Source organism: Lampris incognitus, chromosome 9 (assembly GCF_029633865.1).
Source record: "Lampris incognitus isolate fLamInc1 chromosome 9, fLamInc1.hap2, whole genome shotgun sequence".
In the NCBI taxonomy this organism is placed as follows: Eukaryota; Metazoa; Chordata; class Actinopteri; order Lampriformes; family Lampridae; genus Lampris; species Lampris incognitus.
In genome coordinates this window covers 10,353,430-10,378,496 of record NC_079219.1, presented here as the reverse complement: position 1 = coordinate 10,378,496, position 25,067 = coordinate 10,353,430, and the positions used below count along the sequence as shown (strand labels likewise).

General features: G+C 43.3%; 1 protein-coding gene across 1 annotated transcript in view; it reads left to right on the top strand.

The window, feature by feature from the left end:
- The window catches only part of mtx1a (metaxin 1a), a 38,614-nt gene extending 14,129 nt beyond the window's left edge, over positions 1–24,485 (top strand). The window contains exons 2-8 of the mRNA XM_056286144.1: positions 6,799–6,868; positions 7,177–7,256; positions 15,007–15,099; positions 15,946–16,128; positions 20,542–20,618; positions 21,925–22,082; positions 22,807–24,485. Of these exons, the coding sequence (XP_056142119.1) occupies positions 6,799–6,868; positions 7,177–7,256; positions 15,007–15,099; positions 15,946–16,128; positions 20,542–20,618; positions 21,925–22,082; positions 22,807–23,036 (891 nt within the window). The 3' untranslated portion in view covers positions 23,037–24,485. The remainder of the gene's footprint in view (positions 1–6,798; positions 6,869–7,176; positions 7,257–15,006; positions 15,100–15,945; positions 16,129–20,541; positions 20,619–21,924; positions 22,083–22,806) is intronic.
- The last annotated feature ends 582 nt before the right edge of the window (positions 24,486–25,067 follow it).

The following is a 25,067-nucleotide window of genomic DNA, read 5'->3' as shown; positions in this document are numbered from 1 at the left end:
TCCACGTACCATGTGTGTCATGTCTATAATGCATATTTCCCAAGTGACACACTTTTTTGGGGACCCCCCCCCCTTTTCTCCCCAATTGTATCTGGCCAATTACTCCATTCTTCCAAGCCGTCTTCGGTCTCTGCTCCACCCCCTCTGCCGATCCGGGGAGGGCTGCAGACTACCACATGCATCCTCCGATACATGTGGAGTTGACAGCTGCTTCTTTTCACCTGACAGTGAGGAGTTTTGCCAGGAGGACATAGCACGTGGGAGGATCGCGCTATTCCCCCCAGTTCCCCCTCTCTCCCCGAACAGGCGCTAGTGCAGCGACCAGGACACATACCCACATCTGGCTTCCCACACGCAGACACGGCCAATTGTGTCTGTACGGGCGCCCAACCAAGCCGGAGGTAACACAGAGATTCGAACCGGCGATCCCCATGCTGGCAGGCAACAGAATAGACCGCCACGCTACCCGGACGTTCCCCCAAGTGACACACATAAACACACAAACACAAAATCTTGCTACTGCTGAGTTTTGTGTGTCCCCTGGGAGATACTAGGGAACAAATTTATTTCCAACCCCTGTTTTCTTACAGTTTGTAGGATTGGTTTATAAATATTCTTCCTCAAAAAATGTTTCAAATGTGAAGTGTTAGCCCTAAACAAAGCATACACATCTGTTTAGAAGTAAAAGATGTGTTTTCTTATTTGGAAATACTTTGTGTGTATGTGTGTGTATGAATATGTTTTATGGTGGCTGCTGTATTTTCATGCTGATCATGTAGGGTTGTTAAGATTCTGTCTTTTGGTTCATGGGGCTTCATCAGCGTTGCTTTCTGCAGTCCTGAGATACTGACATAGCCAAAGACTCCTGACTTCTCTTAGCTTTTCGGGTGACTGAACTCCCATACATCATATTATCACACATCACCGTTTTTGTTCCCTCTATTGTATGGCTGTTGACAGATCAGTCACACGTTAGTAGGCTAGTAGTAGTAGTAGTAGTAATAGTTGTCTTCAAGTGAAATATATTCAGAGGATGTAGTTTCACCACTAATAACAGTAGAGGAGTACACCTAATAATTTTGATGGGAATTTCCTCAGTCTGCTTTCAAACTTGCAGCTGGATCTCTGTATGTTATTAACATTACAGCAAACGGAAGATCTGTTTGCAAGATGGATCATCATGACCAGTAAATACTATCCCATAATAATATGATTCTGTTCTGAGTCCTACATGATTACAGGCATACAATTGAAAGTGTCTGTCTCAACACGTCTGAACTCTGTACATTCTATAATAGTAATAATAAAAAAATGTATAATGATAATACATTTTATTTGCACAGTACTTGTCAAAATACTCAAAGAAGCTTTACTTATGTTAAAATAAACGTAAAATTAACACACCAAAAACATTAAAAAAACACGACATTAAACGCACATTAAAAGCAATTCTGAAGAGGCAAATTTTGATTAATTATTTCAATATGGACAGATTGGTGCAGTCTCTATGTCTGGGGAGGGAGTTCCAGAGGCAGGGGGCAGCAGTGGAGAAGGCTCTGTTGCCCCTGGTCCAGTACATGGTCCTGTGTGGTGGAGACAGGAGGTTGGCATTGGAGGAGCGAAGGCTGTGGGAAGGAGTAAGCTAGGAGGGGGCCTGGTTATGGACATCTTTGTGTGTGAGGAGAAGGACTTTGAATTGGTTTTGTTGTGGTACAGTGAGCCATGGGAGGTTCTGGAGGACAGGGGTGATGTGGTCATGGGAGCACGAGTGGGTGAGCGTGGGGGCAGTAGAGTTCTAGATGTAGAGGAGTTTGTTTAGGACTTTGGACAATGAGCCGTAGATAATGCTGTTGCATTAGTCAATTCTGGATGTGACGAAGGCATGGATTAAGGTTTCTGCAGAAGAGAAGGAGAGTGATGGGCAGGGACAAGCTATGTTTTCTAGGTGGAAAAAGGCAGTTCTGATGATTGATTGGTGTGGCGTTTAAAGGAGAGGTTGCTGTCAAATGAATCCAAGGTTGCAGATGTGTGGGAAGGGAGACAGAGTGGAATTTTTGATGGTAGGGCAGAAGTTGTGAGTGGTTTTGGTGAGGAATTTGGGACCGATGATGATCATGTCAGATTTTTCACAATTTAGTTTGAGTAAGTTGGCTTGCTTCCAGGATTTTATTTCAGTGATGTAGTTGGTCAGGCAGGAGTAAGTTGTAGTGGTGATGGATTTAGTGGCGATGTAGAGATGGATGTCATCGGCATAACAGTCGAAGTGGAGACCATGATGATGTATGATGTTACCAAGGGGGAGCATGTAAAAGATGAGCAGGAGAGGACCTAGCACCGAACCCTGGGGGATGCCTTGGGAGAGAGGTGCAGTGAGGGAGGTTTAGTTGCTGATGCTGATTAACTGTTGTCTGTTTGTGAGATATGACTTTAGCCAGGAGAGGGCAGTACCGGTGATGTTGAGGAAGGATCCAAGGCGGGAGAGAAGGGTGGTGTGGTTGATGATGTCAAAAGCTCTAGTGAGGTCAAATAGGATGGGACTGCTGAAGTGGCCGGAAACTGCTGAGAGAAGGAGGTCGTTAATTACTTTAAGGAGGGCTGTTTCTGTGCTGTGCTGTGAGCGGAAACCAGATTGAAATGGCTCAAACAGGTCATTGGAGATGAGATGCGCTTTGAGTTTAGAGGCGACAACACATTCCAGTATTTGTGACAGACAGGGGAGATTGGAGATAGGCTGGAAACCGTTCATTATGTTCTGGTTGAGTCCAGGTTTGTTGAGGGTGGGGTGACAGCAGTCAGTTTAAATGTATGGCAACTTAACCAGAGCTGAGGGAGGAGTTAATCATTCCGTGAGTGAGGAGATAGCTGGGAGACAGTACTTAACAAGATTGGATGGGATGGGATCCAGAAGACAAGTGGAGCTTCTCCTTCCTACCGTAATGTTGAACAGCTCCATTGGGGACTCGGGAGAACTTTGACAGGGGCTGAGTGGTAAGGGGGAGAGACGGGTGGGGAAGTGTAGAGGGCAGGGGGAGGTTATCAAGTTGCTGTAGATGGTGTGAATTTTAGTTTGGAAAAATAAAAGGAAAGAGTTGAAAATGTTAATTGTGAAGGAATTGGTGGAATTGTCACTAGGTTTGAGAAGTTTTTTTTATTGGGGAAAAGAGAGCCTTGGGGTTGTTTGAGCCAGTGTATGAGATGTGAGTAGTAGGTGGACTGGGCTGTGATGAGAGTGACTTTGTATTGTTGTAGGTAGTGTGTTTGGGCTTGGAAATGCACTCTTAAACCAGTTTTCTTCTAAGTGTTTTTTAGCTGGTGCTTACGGGATTTCATTTGACGGAGTTCAGGAGTATACCAGGGAGCCGAGTGTGTGAATGAGACTATTTTGGTTTTACTGGGGACCAGCTGATCAAGACAGGAGGAGAGTGAGTCATTATAATAATTGACAAGATCCAAGGGATTATCAGACAGCGGGAGGGGGAGAAAGAGACATTTTACTATCAAGAGAGGTAGAAAGAGCTGAGGGGGAGATAGATTTGAGATTTCTGAAGGATATTATGCATTTGAGTTTTGGGATGGTGATAGGGATGTCAAATTATTCCATACATCTTCATACTAAGTCCAATATCTGACTGTGCATCTCATCCATATACTGGTAGGCCTTTAGAGGTCCTGTTGTCTATGTATCATTTGTCAGTACTTACCATGGTACTATGTTAGTCTGTTAGAGGTCCTGTTCTCTGTGTACCATGTGTTAGTATGTACTTTGGTACTATATTAATCTGTAATGCTGCATTCACATGGAATCTGGGAGACGGTAAATGGAAGTTGGCAAAATGGAATGGGAAGAACCACAAACTATGCGATGGGATGCCAGGGCAGTAAAAAAAACTACATGGGTTACTATGGTGATGTTGTATTGTTTGCAAAAAAATATAGACTGTACAAACATGTTTTATGTTTGTTCTATTTAAATATATACAGTAACTGTCAATTCATATAAAATTACACTGTCCACATCTGCCATCTTTTCTGTTTTGTGATTTGTTACGTAACATCCGGTTATAAATTCCATCGTGGAAGATTGCAAAAAGTGAAATTATTTTAAGTTTGGATGGCAGTGCTTTCAGCCATTGCCATTATCAGCATAATTTACTGGTGTCATCTGATTTTACCATCCTGCTCCCATCCACAATGACTTCCGGTTTGCTGTCTGCCATTTAACCGATGTCATGTGAATGCAGCAGTAGGGGTCGTGTTGTCTGTGTACCGTGTGTGCCAGTATGTAGTGTTAGTTTTCAGTTTAACTGCCACCGTCGTTACTCTCTATTCAGTGATTGTAGTTTATTTATGTGTGTGTGTAGCGATTGTGTTTTGTACCCTTGGTGTGTGTGCATGTGTATGTGTGTGTGTGTGTGTGTACAGTGACTGTGTATAGTGTCATTGTGATGTCTCATCTAGTCATAGAGAAGCTTTAGAGGTGTGGCAAATGGAAACTCTTGTCTCTGCATTCTGTAATGTTTGGTTGGTCTAAGTCTGCAGGCACAGTCAGGCCCATCTCACAGTGCCCTAGACTCTGCCAAGTCCAGTTCATTGGAATGCTCTTTAGTGTCTCTCAGACAGACAGACGGGCAAGTTTTAGTGTCTGTCAGATAGACAGGCAGGCTTTAGTGTCTGCCAGACAGACAGGCTTGTTAAAGTTGTGTCTGACATCCGCTCAGTCTGAGGTCGGAGACAGTGCAGTAATGTAAAGCTCACTGGGAGAGGAGAGTTTACTGGGATGTAACCATCAAGCTTGTCTGATGTCTCTCCTCCGCTTGAGGAGTTTCAGAGACAGGAGGGGAGATTTGATTTGGTGGACAGACAGCAAGAAAAGGTTCAACCAACAGGGCTTTTGACTAGAGCTATGTTACTTCTCAGTGTGGGTTATTATTGGATTGCACCTTGTTTGGAGAAGCTGCTGCTTTGTCAGAATGAATAAGAAAACTAGTCCAGAGTGGAAACCAGCTTGACCTCCTGATTCCCGTTGCATGACTCTTCCATTTCCGATGTGAGAAGATGGCTTTGCGAATTCGTGTTTGCAGCGGCCTGACCTGGTGCCGGTGTCAGAAGATGGTGGTACAAATTCACATTTGCGGCAACCTCACCCAGTACTGTCCATGCAGTGTCTTTGCCCACGTCTGCATCTAATGTCCCTTTCACACTTGAAAGTCCAAACCAAGGTCTGAACCAGAGTCTGGTTCTGGTGCTTTCACATCTGTTATTTTATAGTCATTAGGTTCAGGACTTTTGCTTTCATACCAGCGGACCTTGAATTGAACTTTTGGCTCATTGTTGCCGCCAGCTGCGCTCATTGTTGACAGGCGCGCTCGTTGTTGCTAGGTGTTACTGTTTGTGTTTGTTTTATCACTTCCTATGATTGATCCGAAAGTCCGAACCTTTGATTTCACATTAGACATTCACGAACCTTGGTCTGAACCGAGACTACCTCCTGAGCTTGGACCAAAGACCGAGTCTTTGATCTCTGTACCCTGGTCCAAGAGGTTTCACACCTGGCAATCTGGTTCGGACTTTTCTGGAAAGTCTGAAAGTCCGGACTAAACAACATAAGTGTGAAAGGGCCCTAAGTTTTGTCTTCGTTTGATGGCTGGGAGAGCTGGTGCTGGATTAGCTGGGAGAGCGGGGCAGGCTAAGCTAACTACTAGCCCATGCCAGACTGGCAGTTCCAAGAACACTGAGGGCGGTCTGGCAGCAGCCTCATCTGGCGTTGACTGTGGTGTTTTTGACGTTGTCGTGAGGAGTGCGGGAAGATGTGTCAAGGGTGTCTGGCTGGGAGAGCTGGCGCTGGATCGGCTGGGAGACCTTGGTCTACTTCGTCCGGTGGGCTGGGGGACCACAGCCCCTGCCTGGAGCTGTGCCCGAGGAGGAAACATCTAGGGCGGTCTGACAGGATACGGAAGCAGGGCGGGCTAAGCTAACTGCTAACCCATGCAGACCGGCGGTTCTGACAGTCATCCTGGCTGGTGTTTGTTCTCTTGGACAGTGATTTTTTTTTTTTTTTTTTTTTTAGTGTGGATGTATGTGTTAGTTTGGGTATGTGTGTTCTTGTAGTTTTTGTATGTGTTTTTGTCTTTGTGTTGTACTGCTGTGGGCTGGGGAAAACAGCATTTTGTTTCATTTCATGTACGCAAGTGCACGAAGTAAAATGACAAATAAAGTGTTCCTGATTCATGATGACATGCATGTTAGGGTTAATACTGCTGTTTGTGCCCCTGACCGAGGCATGGCAAGATTAACTGGAGTTGGTCCCCGGGTGCTGCACGGTGGCTGCACACTGCTCCTAACTACACAGCCAGGATGGGTTAAATGCAGAGCGTAATTCCCCCAGGGGGATCAATAAAGTATCTCAAAATCAAAATCAAATAAAAAAATCTTGTCTCATGAGGAGCTTGTGTTAGCCGGCCTCAGTGCAAATTCAATACCAACTTAGGGTGATGCCAGCTGTGAGTGTCTGTACCATATTCTCATTAGCTGGTGTCTGCATTAAGTTCTTATTGACTGGTGTCTGTAACTAAGGCATTATTGGCTAGTGTCTGTACTCAGTTCTCTTTGGATGTTGTTGTCTGCACTAAGTTCTTTATTGGCCGTTGTTTGTACTAAATTGTTACTGGCTGGTGTCTTTACTACATTCTCATCAGCTGGTGTCTGTATAGTGCTCTTATTTGCTAGTGTCTGCACTAAGTTCTCATTTGCTTGTGTCTGTACTAAATTCTCATTGGCTTGTGTTTGTCCTCGTTGCAGGCTTATGCAAAGTTTTCAGGTGCTCCACTTAAACTTCACAAAATCTCCAGTCCATGGAGGAGTCCAACTGGTAAGAAGGCATTATGTGTTTGGTTTTCTTTTTTTGCTTTCATAATAATAGTTGTAATCATGGTAATAATAATGTCATTATTATTACCATTATTACTATTATTATGATTAATAGCATTGAAATGATATTAATCATAATAATAGTAATAATAATGATGATATAGTTGGTTGGACTCTTTTTTTCCTATACATTCCTAACTAGCAGAGCCACAGTGGAGAACAGGGCATTATATTTGCAGGTGTTGTTGAAAGAGAACGTTGAGAATTTTTGACTAGATGACAGATGTTCTGTTTTTCCTGCTCTGACAGGTTCGCTGCCCGCCCTGAGGACCAGTCAGAAAAACAGCTTATCAAGACCCAATGACATCATCATCCACCTCAGGAAACAGGTGAGCGTCTCCCTCCCAGAATGCCTGTGGATGCCAACACACACCTGTTTGTTCTTTATGCCATATTTTCATTTCATCTTTTGTGTGGCCATTTCTTTTACAAAAACCTTTCTGTAAAAGATTTTTGCCTCATACAGCAACACCAAAACCAACTAAGTGCACAAGCAACTTACATGAGTAAAAATGCAAAACAAGTTGCAAAAAGCTTCAAATTGACTGATCCTCTGGTTAATCTGTCAAGCTCTTTGTGAGAAATTGGTGTTAATGTGTACAGGTAAGAGAGCAGTAGAAATGGAACTGGACCAGTAGGAGCTACGTGACAGGTCATTTTGGTTTTTGTCAGGATTAGGTTTAAGGTTAGCTAACATTGCGTCCACATAACGTGATGTTAGTCATGTGCTTTATGCTAACTAATGGAACCCTTTACAGCAACTCTTTAATGCTAGCTCTTTAATGGTGAGGCATGGCAAATTTATTTATTTAGCACATTTCAACAACAAGGCAATTCAAAGTGCTTTACATAAAACATAAAAGACATTAAAAGAAGCAACATAAGGCAATAAAAAACAACAAGAAGAGAGTAAAAGTTACAGTGCAGTGTAAGATAAAAATCAAAAGCGTCAAATGCTAACTCTTGGTACCTATTTCTTAGTAATTTTGACAAACTAACTTTGGTTTTCTTGTATGCAAATTGTAGAATAATAACTTGTACAAACATCCAGGCAGCAGGTCCGTCAGGCTAAGGCTGGTGTCACATTTGTGGAGCACTAAAGATTGGCATCACTCAGAATCAGAAATTCACAATTGATGGATACCAAAAAAAATGTATATATACATATATATATATACACTCACTGGCCACTTTATTACGTACACCTTGCTAGTACCGGGTTGGACCCCCTTTTGCCATCAGAACTGCCTTAATCCTTCGTGGCATAGATTCAACAAGGTACTGGAAACATTCCTCAGAGAGTTTGGTCCATATTGACATGATAGCATCACGCAGTTGCTGCAGATTTGTCGGCTGCACATCCATGATGCGAATCTCCCGGTCCACCACATCCCAAAGGTGCTCTATTGGATTGAGATCTGGTGACTGTGGAGGCCATTTGAGTACAGTGAACTCATTGTCATGTTCAAGAAACCAGTCTGAGATGATTCGAGCTTTATGACATGGTGCGTTATCCTGCTGGAAGTAGCCATCAGAAGATGGGAACACTGTGGTCATAAAGGGATGGACATGGTCAGCAACAATACTCAGGTAGGCTGTGGCGTTGACACGATGCTCAATTGGTACTAAGGGGCCCAAAGTGTGCCAAGAAAATGTCCCCCGCACCATTACACCACCACCAGCAGCCTGAACCGTTGATACAAGGCAGGATGGATCCATGCTTTCATGTTGTTGACGCCAAATTCTGACCCTACCATCCAAATGTCGCAGCAGAAATCGAGACTCATCAGACCAGGCAACGTTTTTCCAATCTTCTATTGTCCAATTTTGGTGAGCCTGTGCGAATTGTAGCCTCAGTTTCCTGTTCTTAGCTGACAGGAGTGGCACCCGGTGTGGTCTTCTGCTGCTGTAGCCCATCTGCCTCAAGGTTCGACGTGTTGTGCGTTCAGAGATGCTCTTCTGCATACCTCGGTTGTAATGAGTGGTTATTTGAGTTACTGTTGCCTTTCTATCAGCTCGAACCAGTCTGGCCATTCTCCTCTGACCTCTGGCATCAACAAGGCATTTTCGCCCACAGAACTGCCGCTCACTGGATATTTTCTCTTTTTCGGACCATTCTCTGTAAACCCTAGAGATGGTTGTGCGTGAAAATCCCAGTAGATCAGCAGTTTCTGAAATACTCAGACCAGCCCGTCTGGCACCAACAACCATGCCACGTTCAAAGTCACTTAAATCACCTTTCTACCCCATTCTGATGCTCAGTTTGAACTGCAGCAGATCGTCTTGACCATGTCTACATGCCTAAATGCATTGAGTTGCTGCCATGTGATTGGCTGATTAGAAATTTGCGTTAACGAGCAGTTGGACAGGTGTGCCTAATAAAGTGGCCGGTGAGTGTATATATAAGTAGTGTTGTATAAAAGCAATGATTATGAGAAGGAGGAGGATGTGATGAAATCAGCAGTACATTTGAGGGTATGCTTTAATGCATAGATGAGGACTTTTTTCATTCAATCATTCATTCATTCATCATCAGCCACTTCGGTGGCACGGCGGTGGCACCAAGCTAAGTAGGGCACTCCAGACATCCCTCTCCCCAGCAACGCCCTCCATCTCCTCCTGGGGGATCCCAAGGCGTTTCCAGTCCATATTGGACATGTAGTCCCTCCAGTGAGTTCTGGGTCTACCCCGGGGTCTCCTGCCAGTTGGCCGTGCTCAGCAAACCTCCAAAGGAAGGCACCCAGGAGGCATCCTAATCAGATGCCTGAACCACCTCAACTGGCTCCTTTCAGCACAAAGGAGCAGCAGCTCTACTCCAAGCTCCTTCCGGATGTCCAAGCTCCTCACCCTATCTCTAAGGCTGAGCCCAGACACCCTATGGAGGAAACTCATTTCAGCTGCTTGTATCCACGATCTCACCTTTTCGGTCACTACCCAAAGCTGATGAGCATAGGTGAGGGTTGGGATGAAAATTGAGAGCTTTGCCTTCCAGCTCAGCTCCCTCTTCATCACAACAGTCCGGTACAATGTCCGCATTACTGCTGATGCTGCACCAATCCGCCTGTCAATCTCCCGCTCCATCCTACCCTCACTCGTGAACAAGACCCCGAGATACTTGAACTCCTTCACTTGAGGCAACAACTCATCCCCAACCCGGAGGGAACAATCCACCATTTTCCAGTTGAGAACCATGGCCTCAGACTTCTGACTCTCACCCCAGCCATTTGCAAATCACCCCAGTGCGTGCTTGAGGTCGCGTTCTGATGAAGCATCAAAACCACATCATCTGCGAAGAGCAGAGATGGAATTCTGAGGTTCCCAAAATGGACACACTCCTCACCTTGGCTGCGCCTTGAGATCCTGTCCATGAATATCACAAACAGAATCGGAGACAAGGGACAAACTTGGCGGAGTCCAACACCCACCGAAAACTTGTTTGACTTTGTGCCGAGAATGCGGACACAGCTCTCACTTTGGTTATACAAGGACCAGGTGAGGACCAGATGAGGACTTTTGCATGGTTATCAACAGTACTTTGTACCTGGTCCCTTCATCACTATGGTGATCTCATAAGATCATCTTGCTCCAGGTGTTTCGGTTGGTGATGAATTCGGTTCTAAAATGAGATTTACTTTTTTTGGGAAAATGTGTTGCTCTCACACATTTACATCACAGCATTAAAGATATGAAGGTTTTGATAGCAGAGTAGGAAGCAGTCCTTGGTGGACACATTTGAAGACTTGACTCACTAGATTTTATGGAGAAATAAATGTCAGGAGATTGTTTTGTTTTATAAGTGAGTCTGAAATCTGAATCAGTCGAAGTTCTTTAAATTCCTTTAGCTTCAGCTGGTATTAATTGAATTCGTTCCGTTTCAAGAAGTTATTTAAACACACGTAGTGATTTGAATTCTCCCTGATTCAACAACAGTTAAATGAGCTCATTCTGATACATCATGAGTTATTTGAATTCATTCTGATTCAGTAGGAGTGACTTGAATGCAACAGGAGTGATTTGAATTCACACTGATTAAGTAGGAGTTATTTGAATTTACTTTGATTCAGCAGGAAGGTTTTCAATTCCTTCTGAGTGATTTGAATTCATTCTTACTCAGTGGGAGTTATTTAGATTTTTTTGACCCACATTCCCACTGAAAGAAGTCATGTCTACCAGCCAAACTTGACACCCCCCACCCCCACTACGTTAACTGCTGCCCTTGAGGACCAGATGGAAGCCATTACCTAGGCTGCTTGATGGCTCCTGACTGTGGTAGGTTTGATGTGAACCACAGAGTGAGGCGGACTGGTGAAGTCATGGATACAGTAGCTGAGGAAGAATGCTGCTCATGTCGCTGTATCAGGGCTTTCGCTCCCCTTAAAATGTCTTTTGTTTCCTTCCGATAAAGTCATTTCCTTCTTTCTCTGTCTCTTCTTTGTCTTTTAGTGGCTCACATTGTTTCTGTTGTTTTATACCATATCGGATTCAGTTTTTGCTTTGATTCTATCCCGCCGCTCTGTCTTTATCTGTTTCCCTCTCATTCTCTCCTTTTCTTTCTATCGTTTGCTCTTTTCTGTCTTTTTTTCTTCCCTTTCCTTCTTTCTTTTTTCTTCATTGTTTCTTTTTTATTTATTTCTTGTTCTCCTTGTTTAGATAAAGGATTTGAATCACAGGATTTGAATTTGTTGTTTTTGATTAATCTTATTTGGGTGTTTTTACACCGAGAAGAAATAAACTCCACTAGAATCAACTTCAGAGAGAGAAAAAGGCCACGTGGAGAGAATGATTTTAATATTGTGTTATGATTATTATTTTTTTCACCATGTATTGAAGAGTGAAGTATTATGGAAACTGCAGGATCATCAAACAAGTTTCTCCTCATAGTGATATTTAGTGTTAAAAGGCCTCTCCGTGATGTTAATAGCATGTGGTGTTTTTCTGTCATTTACATTCCATTTCTATTTCAGTCATTTAGTTGAGTTTTATCCAGAGAGACTTCTAGATGAGTAAAGCAGTAGAATAACTGTCATCTACATCATCCCCAACATTAAAAAATAAAAGGGGAAGGGTTGTGCATACAGCCATGTATCCCAGCATGCACTCTGTCAGAACAGCTGGAGTCAACTCGCAGTAATGAGCTGAAATGGAAAATGGGCCAGCGGGCCTGTAAAGCCCCTTCACTGGATCTAATGGTGTTCATGTTGAGCGGTCCAGGGTCTCTCTCAGTTCAAAGCCCCTGAAAACTTCTTTTCTTAATCAGCTTCTTACAATAAACGAGAGGACCCTATGAGGACATACTACCAACTGCAGCAAGAGGAACAAATTCGATCATTCCAAGTGAGAGTGTTCTGCAAAATGTGTTTTCTCCTTTCTCCCGCTGGTTTGAGTTGGATTGTTTTTGAGATTACTGACGTCAAGTAATTCTGTCATCTAATGTACCGGTCAGAGTTGGAGAGACGTTTCCATTAGCTTCTTCTTTACCACACTACAACTCAACCGTTACTAATACTTTTATCTCTGATATGCAAAGAAAATCAGCAGTAAACATGCAGACATTATGGGACACAAGAAACGTTACAGGCACAGGGATTTAAAAATTGAATGAAGAAAGTTGAAGTTGGAAGGCCAACAAATCTGGGAGATATTGCAAGCGAGCATTTTTGGTTCACCTGTCTTAGCCATTTGGAAACACTTAACACTTAAGTTAACACTTAATACTTACGAACTGACGTGAAGAGGAGAACAGAAAACACTTTATTCCATCACTCACCAACAGGCACACACACATGCGGTACTTACGACAAGCTCCAAGGGAAACAAAAGTAAAATACTACATTGGACGACTTCACTTGCTAGCGGGACACTTGCTGTTACTGGCCACCACGCCATTGGCTTGTTTGTTAACGTTGCCGCCGGGGAGACTCCACCGCCAGTCATATCAGAACGGTATTGGATGAGAACAGTGTGGGCCGTGCCCATGCCAGGCGGTTTATTTGCTTGTTAAATAAAATTGAATGTTTTTTCATTCTGCTCTTTAAGTCACACATATTTAATATCGTAGAGACAGTTTTAATTTGAACCAAGTTTTCAGGGGCTTTAAACTTTCTAGTGAGACCTGTTTTTCCTTTCTCGCTTTCCTCCTCTTCCCCCTCAAGGGTCTAATGATCTCTTGGTTGGCCATGCTTGCAGATAAGAAGTCTGATCTTAAGTGACTTGTTTGGTTAAATGAAGGCTAAATAAAATGAGTCTTAAAGAAAAAAAAACCTTCTTATTTCTCCAGACAAGGTTAACTGAGTGCCAGGCTCTGTTTCAGGTCTTTTTATATATATCAACTTCCCCTGGGAGCTGCCCAGTACAACCACAGTCCTCTATTGTTGGATACTGGGAGATGACCACTATAACCACAGTCTTCTGCTGTTGGATACTGGGAGGTGACCAGTACAACCACAGTCCTCTATTGTTGGATACTGGGAGATGGCCACTATAACCACAGTCTTCTCTTGTTGGATACTGGGAGATGACCAGTATAACCACAGTCCTCTGCTGTTGGTTATGGGAAGCTGACCAGTACAACCACAGTCTTCTATTGTTGGAAACTGGGATATGGCCAGTAAAACCACAGTCTTCTGCTGTTGGATACTGGGAGATAACCAATACAACCACAGTCTTTTGTTATTGGGTACTGGGAGATGACCAGTACAACCACGGCCTTCTGCTGTTGGATACTGGGAGATGACTAGTACAACCACAGTCTTCTGCTGTTGATTATGGGAAGCTGACCAGTACAACCACAGTCTTCTGCTGTTGGATACTGGGAGATGACTAGTACAACCACAGTCTTCTGCTGTTGGTTATGGGAAGCTGACCAGTGCAACCACAGTCTCCTATTGCTGGAAACTGGGATATGGCCAGTACAACCACAGTCTTATACTATTGGCCACTGGTTAGTTTCACAGGAGCATTTGGGGGATTAAAATGATATTTCAGAATTATTTCGGTTCTTGTTTTCTACTCACTGTTAATATTTTTGATTGGTATGTTGTGTTTTCATGTTGATCTGTCCTGTACATCATGGTAGACAAACAGCTCTTGCTAGCCAGCTACAGTGTGATGCAGGTCACCAGGGAAAGTTGATTATTCTTGCCTGAGTGCAGCACAGATTATATTGCTGGTAGGCTTTGTTCAGGAATCAGGAACTTTTGCACATGAAATGAAATGAAATGCTGTTTCCCCCAGCCCACAGCAGTGCAACATACAGACAAAAACACATTCAAGCACTTCAAGAACACACATATTCAAACTAACACATAGTATATCCATACTAGAAAAAAAAAATCACTGTCCAAGGGAACAAACGCCAGCCAGGATGACGGATGACTGCTGGAACTGCTGGTCTGCATGGGCTAGTAGTTAGCATAGCCTGCCCTGATTACTCGTCCTGTCAGACCGCCCTCCGTGTTTCCTCCTCGGGCGCAGTTCCAGGCAGGGGCCGTGGTCCCTGTGGCAACCGGACGAAGTAAACCAAGCCCTCCCAGCTGATCCAGCGCCAGCTCTCCGAGCCAGACACCCTTGACACACCTCCCCGCACTCCACACGACAACATCAAGAACACCACAGTCAACGCCAGGTGAGGCCGTTGCCAGACCGCCCTCAGTGTTATCAGAACTGCCGGTCTGCATGGGCTAGCAGTTATCTTAGCCTGCCCCACTTCTGCACCTGTCAGACCGCCCTCGGTGTTACCTCCTCAGGTGCAGCTCTGGACAAGGCCATGGTCCCTGGGCCCACAGCGCAGCAGACCAAGCTCTCGCAGCCGATTGTGTGGGAAGTTTAAACTTAAAAGCTATGGGGCACGCTGGTGACCAAATTGTTACAGCACATGCCACATAACCGCAACATCCCTGGTTAGATCCCAGCCAGGGACCGTTGTTGCATGTCACACTCATCTCTCACTCCCCTTGTTTCCTGTCCTCTGCTTCGCTGTCTGCTATCCAATAAAGGCAAAACTGCCAAACCCCCCCCCCCCAAAAAAACTGCAGCTTTATATACATGGTTTACCTGACTATTGAGTATTCTTTCTTACAGAAATACAATGCAGACTACGACCTGTCAGCCAAGGAAGGAGCAGACACCCTGGCCTTCATCTCTCTGATAGAAGAGAAACTCCTGCCCGCTCTGGTGAGAGAGCTTTGCCTTTCTTAGGTTGGAATATCCAGGAGAGATGCAATCTAGCTGAGATGAAACTCCCTTTCTTCTGCTTAGTGTAGCATTGTGAAGGTAAAGTAGAAGTGGTGCTCAACACCACATCTGGACTGAACAAGTCCAGGAGAACTTTCTTATCTTAAAGCCAGAACACAACATTACGCGGTTGGCTCATAGTTTCCAAATGGCTGTGTTTAAAAGGCCAGCCTGTGCTGTGTTTAACCTGAACTTGTGAATGTGGCTGTGTGCTAAAGTTAGCTGTTTCTGTTTTTCCAACCTGGAATGCACTGACACGGTTAAAACTGAGTCGCATCTGAATGGTGGATTTAAAATCCTGAATGTTGTGTTGGATGTGATGCTGATGTCACTCATACAGCCTCTCTCACTCTCGCTCTCACTCTCTGTCTTTCTCTCTCTCTCTCTCTCTTTCTCTTTCTCTCTCTCTCTCTCTCTCTCTCTCTCTCTCTCTCTCTCTCTCTCTCTCTCTCTCTCTCTCAGTTCTACTTTTATTTCTGAAAAATTACCAAACATTATTTTCTGTTAAGTAGGGGTAGTACAAATGATGTTGATGTGTTTGGTTGGATGGTGGTAAAAAGTTTTGTGTTTGCAGAAAAATATTGATATAATTAGAAAAAAAAAAGGCTCGTAAACACTGAATTCTGAAGCCTTGGAGCGAACATTTTGTTCAGTGAAGATCAGCGGATTTTCTGTGACATCAGAAATTTTTTCCAAATGGCACAATTGGAAAATATAAAAACTTGAAAGTTAGTACAAAACACCGAAGATAAGAGGATATTGAGTGAGTTTGTGTGCCTGCCATAGATCTACACTTTCTGGATTGAACCAAAGAACTATGTGGAAATGACACGCCGCTGGTATGCCCAACACATCCCCTTCCCCCTCAACTTCTTCCTGCCGGGACGCATGCAGCGCAGGCAGCTGGAGCGACTCCGGCTGGTCCGGGGCGACCCGAGTCTGGAGTCTGGAGAGGAGCTGGAGAAAGAGGTGAGAACAAGGCTTCTACAGAGGAGGTGAGGAAGGGAGGAGATCCTCAGAATGGGGATGTGGAAACCTGTTTCTATTTAAACCGGCTAGGAATGCTGAAAAAAAAACTGGGACTTCTAAAAGATCGTTGTGGCAAGCTAATTAATTTTCCTTGAAGGTCACAGTTTCTGTAAAAAAAAAAAAAAAATCAAAGATCCACCAACAGCTGTGATGATTTTTCAGGCTAACTAGATGTTTAGATAGGACAGGGGTGCTCATGCTGGTTGGTTACCTGGTAAGACAGCTAGTAGACTAACCTACCAGCCTCCGTATTGGTCTAGTGGCTGGTTGTAGAGGAAGACATCCAGTCAGACATCAACAGCAGATGATAACTGTACAAAAGAGACAGTGTAGTTTCAGTACGCCGGTAATTACTGTTAAGACCCTCCCGGGCATTCTCAGTGCAAGAAAGACCTCAGAAGTTCCCTCCTCTGAGTGCCGTAGTTCACTTCCATTCACAGAATCACAGCCAGTAGGGAACCTGTGTCCACCCTGACATCATTTTCACTCCAGCAGCGACTGATGAGGAGTTTGAGAAGGCCGCAACACAACACGTTCCTCTGTCTCCAGATTGTTGTTGAAATGACTTTGCAATTAGGAATGACTTTGTTGATACTTAACCCAGTTTCAGTGGAGGATCGTAGGTCAGGGGGTAGTGTTACAGGACCACCAGGACCCTCTGTCAGCACCTCACTTCTGCATGGGAAACCACAAGCATTCCTTTATCCATCTGCCTTTAAAAGGGTCAGAGGTTACACACTTTTGAGCAGACCGGGAAGCTAAATCCTGGTTTGTGTTGAAGTCTGCTGCTCAGGGTTGTAGAATAATGCTGATTTGTGTTTGGCTGGAAAGTTCTTCTCGGTCAAAGAGGAAATTTCCTCAGCTGTGGTCTGTCTACAAGTTCTCCTGTAGGATGACCATGGAAGCATTTAGTTCTCTACAAAACGGTAAAGCTAAAGTTGCAGGATCAGGAGACTTTGTGTGACTAAAGTTGAGTTTGGTCTGGTAAAACTTCTGCTCCTTTTACAACAGTACAGACAGAATGGTCCCAGCAGGTAAGTTATCTTTTACCAGAACACACAAACAGGAGGGGGTAAATAGAGAGAGAGAGAGAGAGAGAGAGAGAGAGAGAGAGAGAGAGAGAGAGAGAGAGAGAGAGAGAGAGAGAGAGAGAGAGAGAGAGAGAAGGAAATCAAGATTTTAACTTTGTAGAAGGAGAGAGGTTTGAAGGTGAGGAGAGAAATTTGTCAGACCAGTCCATCTGATGAGGAGCTCATCATGCAGAGCTCAGTCAGGTCCTCATGTACCATCATTAATATTGGTTTTCTTTCTCCCTCCCCCCTTTTTCTCCCCAATTGTACCTGGCCAATCACCCTGCTCTCTGAGCCGTCCTGGTTGCTGCTCCACCCCCTCTGCCGATCCGGGGAAGGCTGCAGACTACCACATGCCCCTCTGATACATGTGGAGTTGCCCGCCACTTCTTTTCACCTGACAGTGAGGAGTTTCGCCAGGGGGACGTAGCGTGTGGGAGGATCATGCCATTCCCCCCAGTCTCTCTCTCCCTCCCCCCGAACAGGCACCTTGACCGACTAGAGGAGGTGCTAGTGCAGCGACCAGGACACATACCCACATCCGGCTTCCCACCCGCAGACACGGCAAATTGTGTCTGTAGGGACGCCTGACAAGCCGGAGGTAACACGGGGATTTGAACTGGCAATCCCCGTGTTGTGGTTTTCTATTCTAACGTGTAGGTCATTATATCCCCCGGTGTTTCCAAGTCTAAAACCTCCCTTATGTAATGAAGGACCTGGTAGAAATAAAAAAAACAATATCACCGCTGGTACCGGAGGACCTGATTGGGAACAACTGATGTAGAGCTGTGAAAATCACGTTGCTGACTACTGGTGTCATAGCAGGTCACTGTCCATACAGAACCACTCATCACTGCTAGAAAGAAATTTATGAAATTCTAGCTGAGAAACACACAAATTACTCTGCTCCTTCTCTAAATGTCCATAGATAGTTTCCACTAAAACTACTACTACTACTACTATCGGCTGCTCCCATTAGGGGTCGCTACAGCGGATCATCCATTTCCATCTCTTCCTGTCCTCTGCATCTTCCTCTGTCACACCAGCCACCTGCATGTCCGCCCTCACCATATCCATAAACCTCCTCTTTGGCCTTCCTCTTTTCCTCTTCCCTGGCAGCTCCATATTCAGCATCCTTCTCCCAATATACCCAGCATCTCTCCTCTCTTGCTTTGATAATTCCCACTAAAAACTTTTTTTTAAAATTTTCTTCTTTTAGGGGGAATTATTGGTTTTATAATTTCCACTAAAAGAAGCCCACAAAAAAACAAAAAACAAATTTTTTGGTTTATATAAAGCCTGTCATTTGGTTTATGTCACATGACACCCCCGCCATTTAAACTACAGCTGAGTTTAAGTTCTACTTCAAAGCTGAAAGAAGACTACCTGTCACATACTAGTCCTTGGGATGCAGCGGTCTGTAGGATCTTGCTGGGTGATAAAATACTAGGAGTACCTGGTAGGTTTTGTGCTACACAAGCGAACACTGTCTTTGTGTCAACCTGTGAAACACTTCACAGTCTGAGTGGAGACATCACTATAACATCATCACCAGCATTACATCACTATCACATCATCACCAGCGCTACATCACTATAACATCATCACCAGCGTTACATCACTATCACATCACCACCAGCATTACATCACTATAACATCATCACCAGCGTTACATCTCTATCACATCATCACCAGCGTTACATCACTGTCACATCACCACTAGCGTTACATCACTATCACATCATCACCAGCATTACATCACTATCACATCATCACCAGCGTTACATCGCTATCACATCATCACCAGTGTTACATCACTATCACATCATCACCAGCGTTACATCTCTATCACATCACAAGCATTGCATCACTATCACATCATCACCAGCGTTACATCACTATCACATCACCACCAGCGTTACATCACTATCACATCTTCACCAGCGCTACATCACTATAACATCATCACCAGCACTGCATCACTATCACATCACCACCAGCGTTACATCACTATCACATCATCACCAGCATTACATCACTATCACATCATCACCAGCACTACATCGCTATCACATCACCACCAGCGTTACATCACTATCACATCATCACCAGTGCTACATCACTATAACATCATCACCAGCGTTACATCACTATCACATCACCACCAGTGCTACATCACTATCACATCATCACCAGTGCTACATCACTATAACATCATCACCAGCGTTACATCACTATCACATCATCACCAGCACTACATCACTATCACATCACCACCAGCGTTACATCACTATCACATCATCACCAGCACTACATCACTATCACATAACCACCAGCGTTACATCACTATCACATCATCACCAGCACTACATCACTATCACATCACCACCAGCACTACATCACTATCACATCACCACCAGCGTTACATCACTATCACATCATCACCAGCGTTACATCACTATCACATCATCACCAGCGTTACATCACTATCACATCATCACCAGCACTACATCACTATCACATCACCACCAGCGTTACATCACTATCACATCACCACCAGCGTTACATCACTATCACATCATCACCAGCACTACATCACTATCACATCACCACCAGCGTTACATCACTATCACATCATCACCAGTGCTACATCACTATAACATCATCACCAGCGTTACATCACTATCACATCATCACCAGCGTTACATCACTATCACATCACCACCAGCGTTACATCACTATCACATCATCACCAGTGCTACATCACTATAACATCATCACCAGCGTTACATCACTATCACATCATCACCAGCACTACATCACTATCACATCACCACCAGCGTTACATCACTATCACATCATCACCAGCGTTACATCACTATCACATCACCACCAGCGTTACATCACTATCACATCACCACCAGCACTACATCACTATCACATCACCACCAGCGTTACATCACTAACCAATCACACAATGCTCTGTTCTCCCTGAACACCTACAGCCATTTGGTTTTAAAGCGGCACCAGGTAGCTTTTTGGATTTTGTCTTTTAGATCGCTGTTGCAGTGACGAAAAGTTACCTGGTGCCACTTTGATTTATTTGGTGTTTAAGTGTATTGTACCTTTAACCTTACTCGTGACTTCATTTAATTTCGGTGGTCTAGGAAGAGAAGAATATGCTGCTGTTGATTTCACTGGCGGTCCGTCTGGATGGGAGCGTGTGTTAAATGACTTGTGTGTAGAATAGAGTCTGAGTGTTTTGTTTCCTGTCTCTGTGCAGCTATACCGTGATGCTGTGGAGTGTATGAACCTCCTCTCTCAGCGCCTCGCTTCACACAAGTTCTTCTTCGGTGACTCGTAGGTTCATTAAGAAAAATGCCTTTATACTTCTGTAGGTCTGCCACTCTATATACTGTATGTAGAGGTAAATTGTTTTTAAATATACATATATATATACTTTCCATATACGGTGATATGTGTATTCTACTCTCTCTCTCTCTCTCTCTCTCTCTCTCTCTATATATATATATATATATATATATATATATATATATATATATATATAAAATCCAGTGAGTCAACTTTCCCTACCGTTGAGTGTTTCTTTAAACAAAGTTTATATATATATATATATATATATATATATATGTGTGTGTGTGTGTGTGTGTGTGTGTGTGTGTGTGTGTGTGTGTGTGTGTATTAAGATAGATGTAGGAAAAAAAACTTGAATACGTTACAGTACAAGCTTGTTTTGTGCGTCACACACTCATCAGCTGTTATGTCCAGCTTGCACAGCTGGTTAGCAGCTGTAGACCAGCTGCAGACTCAGAAAAAAATATCTGCTTTGCAATTACCAGTGAACCAATGTCTTTATTATCACCCCCCCCATTAGATGATACACATGTGACATTTATTAGGATTAGATGTTATATTTTTATATTTTAACTGTCTGCCCTTCCAACTGTGCCCCAACGCCACTCCACTGTATGATATACGTAAATTACCCAATTTGATGTTATCTTGTTATATTTCCAATGTATGCCATTTCAACAGTGCCCTGGTCATTTAACTGCTTTTTCAAAACAAGTCCCAGCCCCTTACCCCATTGGTTGTAATGTTTTCTACCCCACCATTGGTTGGTGTTCACCATAATTAGCGGTGTGACGCGGGGCAACATAATATTTATTGACTGTGTGTGTGTGTGTGTTTTTTTTATCACATTGGCAGCTGATAAGTGTATGACGCATGAAACAAGCTTGTACTGTAATGCATTAAAGTTTTTTTCCTGCATCTATCTTAATATTCCACTCCTCATTTGTTGAGCAGTTTTATCAACACCATTGATGGTTTCTGGGGAAAAAAGCCATATATATATATATATATATATATATATATATATATATATATATATATACACACACAGTACTGTCTATATGTAGTAATATGCATAGTGTTCTATATGTTGTTACTATAGTGTTGTGTTTTTGATTTTCCTGGTATGATTAAGTGTAATAATCTGTTTGCTGTATCTATTATACAGTTGTCCTGCCAACATTGATAAAGTTGGTCCTGTCTTACTGAGCTTATCTTATATGTAGACTGCTATGTATATGAACACGATATTTAAGTATCCTAAATCAAAAACGTGTTTTCTTATATCCAGGCCTTCCTCTCTGGATGCCTTTGTGTTTGGTCACCTGGCACCAATCCTAAAGTCCAAACTGCCCAGTGGGCAACTACAGCAGCACTTGAAGTCACTGGACAACTTGAGCGGCTTCTGCGGCAACATCCTACTCCTCTACTTCCCTAGCGACAGCAGAGGTGAGGAGGGAGCACTCTGATTGGTTGGTAACAGGACACAAACAGGTTAAAAAAGACTGCTGTCACCATGTCCTCATGGACGTCTAAATGAATGGAAAAAAAATGGGTGTTTGCAAAATTAAAGGTCTGCTGTCTAAAATATATAACGCCCAGTTTGATTACACGTTTTCTTTCAAGAAAGCAAAATTCGTGACTTAGTGGTTTTACAAAAGTTCACAGACCATAACCTAAATAACATATTATTGAGGTAAAAGCAGTGGTTTCCAGGTGGATTTTTTTTTTCTTCCAATAATGGATATTTTGACTTGGATTTGCTTTTTTTTTTTACCCAACAAAACTACAAGTATAAAACTAAAACTAAAATTGTTTCTTTTATGTGCATCTGTTAGCTCTCTGTGTCAAGCAATGTAAACCCATTTTCTAAACAGATGACCTCATCCCATTAACAAGATACAGACATTTAGTCATGCATGCTTTGTCCAGTCACCATGGAGACAATGATGTCGCAAACAACCGAAGGAGGAAAATGCTGAGTTGCATTCCAGAACATTCTATATTGATATAAATGACATCTATTTCAGAAAGTTACCCAGTGTTAAATTCCTAATTGAAACCAACTGGAAGCAAAATCCTTTTTTTTTTTTTTTTTTTAAATTTCTCTCGATAGTTTTCTGAAATGCCAGCACAGAGGCTGAACCCTGGCTCTCCATCCTTGTTTTCGCAGAGAAATTCAGCCGCAAGGTGTCCTCCCAGCCTGAAGGGGGCGACTTTGACCATGTACCCAACAAGAGGCGCAAGCAGTTTCTCTCGGTGCTGGTGGCTCTGGGCGCCATGCTGAGCTATGCTCTCCTCACAGGCATCGTGTCTATTCAGCACGTCCAAGAAGAGGCGCTAGAGCATTCCCCTAGCCTGCGCTCTGTCTCCTCAGCCAACGATGACGAAGATGAGGGCTGATGGAGATGTCAGGTCAAAGAGAGGTCCAGTTCCAAACCGATAACGTCCCATGACAGTACCCCACACCCACCTCTCCTACCAGGGTTCCGTAGAGCTGTGCCTTGTTTAGACCACAGGACAGTGACCGACTTCGTAAAAACGGTACTAGTTTAGTTGTGTCAGGATGGAAACTCTGGCACACTCCAGTGGGAACTGCAACATAGTTTAGCCATTAAAATCTGAATATTTGGATTTAACAGATGTTTGGATTCAACTTTCTTTCCAGATTGGATTTTCTCCCAGGTGAAATCCCTGCAGAGGATCTTTAACGTCAAATTATCTTCAATATCAAGCCGGTCACATTTATGCTGATGAACCAAAGGAAAAAAATTATTTCTCTGTTTTCACATCCTTAACCTCCACACCCCCGTGCTCCTGCCTGTCTGTCGTATGGCTGATTTGCCAGCTGACTGACAGTCAAAGTACAATAGTGTTTCAGTGAGGCGGGACATGTAGCCTCACAAGTATGTGATGGTGGTGTTATGTGCTTGGTTATCATCTTCGTATTGGCTGATATGCAGTTGTAAGGCCAAAATATCACCTGCTAATAGGAGATATCTGCCGTAGTGCCCCTGGTCAAAATTTCAGATTTTTGCCTTAAGTTGGTTTAATTGGAAGTTAAAATTCAGAAAGTAAACATTGAACCTTGCCACGAACATTAGTGTTCCTTCAGGTCCTCATGGCAGAGTTTGGATGGTTTGGGACTGGACCCAGACAGATATGAACTGTCTCCTCTGGACTGATGGCGCCCCTCCCCAGAGAATTATTTAGGTCTAAGAGCCGCTGTGACTCACGTGGCTCATCGGGAACAGGATCTGGTTGGGTGAAAATGACACCTGGCGATACCATAGCAGTTTTTATTGTTGATATCTAATTCGATAAAGCCAGAATAATCTCCAGTCTGGCAACCTTTTGTGAGACTGGGTCTGTCCACCTTCACAGTGAGAGCGGTTTTTAAATGGTGGGATTGCCGAAAAAAGTGGATGGTCCAATGACAGCTTTGTTCTGAGAGGGCTAAATAGTTGAGATTCAGGGGCGCTGTTAACAACAGCGTCAGCAGAGACAAAGCTACAAATTCTACAACGAGTAGTGATTTCCATCAAAACACAGGACAAACCTTTCCATGTTTGGCAAAGCATCTGCATCACATGACGGATACCATTACATGGCCTTTTCGTCACAACTAACTACCATTCACCACTGCCGCCGTTGTTCACAGTTCTGCTGTGTTAAATCTCTGCTTTCTGATTGGACCGTCCAGTTTTTGGAAGGGCCCACCTTTTTGAAATCGTTCTCAATAGGAGGGAGGCCAGACCTGGCATCCCCAAAAAGACAATTGTGATGTTGGTCTGAGTCACAAGGCAACCCATTTAAGGCATTGAAATATATATATATATATATATATATATATATATATATATATATATATATATATATATATATGTAAGAAAAATGATGCTGGATTGTAATATTGAGAAGTTATATTATGAGAACGATGAGAAAACAATATACAGATATTATCCAGAACATATCCATTGTATCGTATATCGGACCTTCCTTGACATGGTCACAGAAAGATATAGAAAAAATGTATTTAATTTAAAGGTTTTTGGTATTGGAAAAATAAATAAAAAACATCCCATTGACCCTTGCTTAGAAATGACTTGTAAGAATTCTAGTTCATACCCAATCACAGTGATTTTACATCGGTTTTCCATAGACTATCTTTTGTCCTCTATTTGGATGTTTTCAGTTTGATGAATTAATTTAGATGATGGCATGGAAGATGTTGTTCGGTAGGAGAATATCATCTAAAGGACAGGGTGAGAAAATAATTGAAAACACGCACCAACTTTTTACCTGTCTGGACATCTGACCCACTGGACAGTCACCAAATCACCTCACTACTGTGGATAATAGTTATATAAGTTTTATTTACCTAATACTGTTCAAGGCACGGTGGCGCAGTGGTTAGCGCAGTCGCCTCACAGC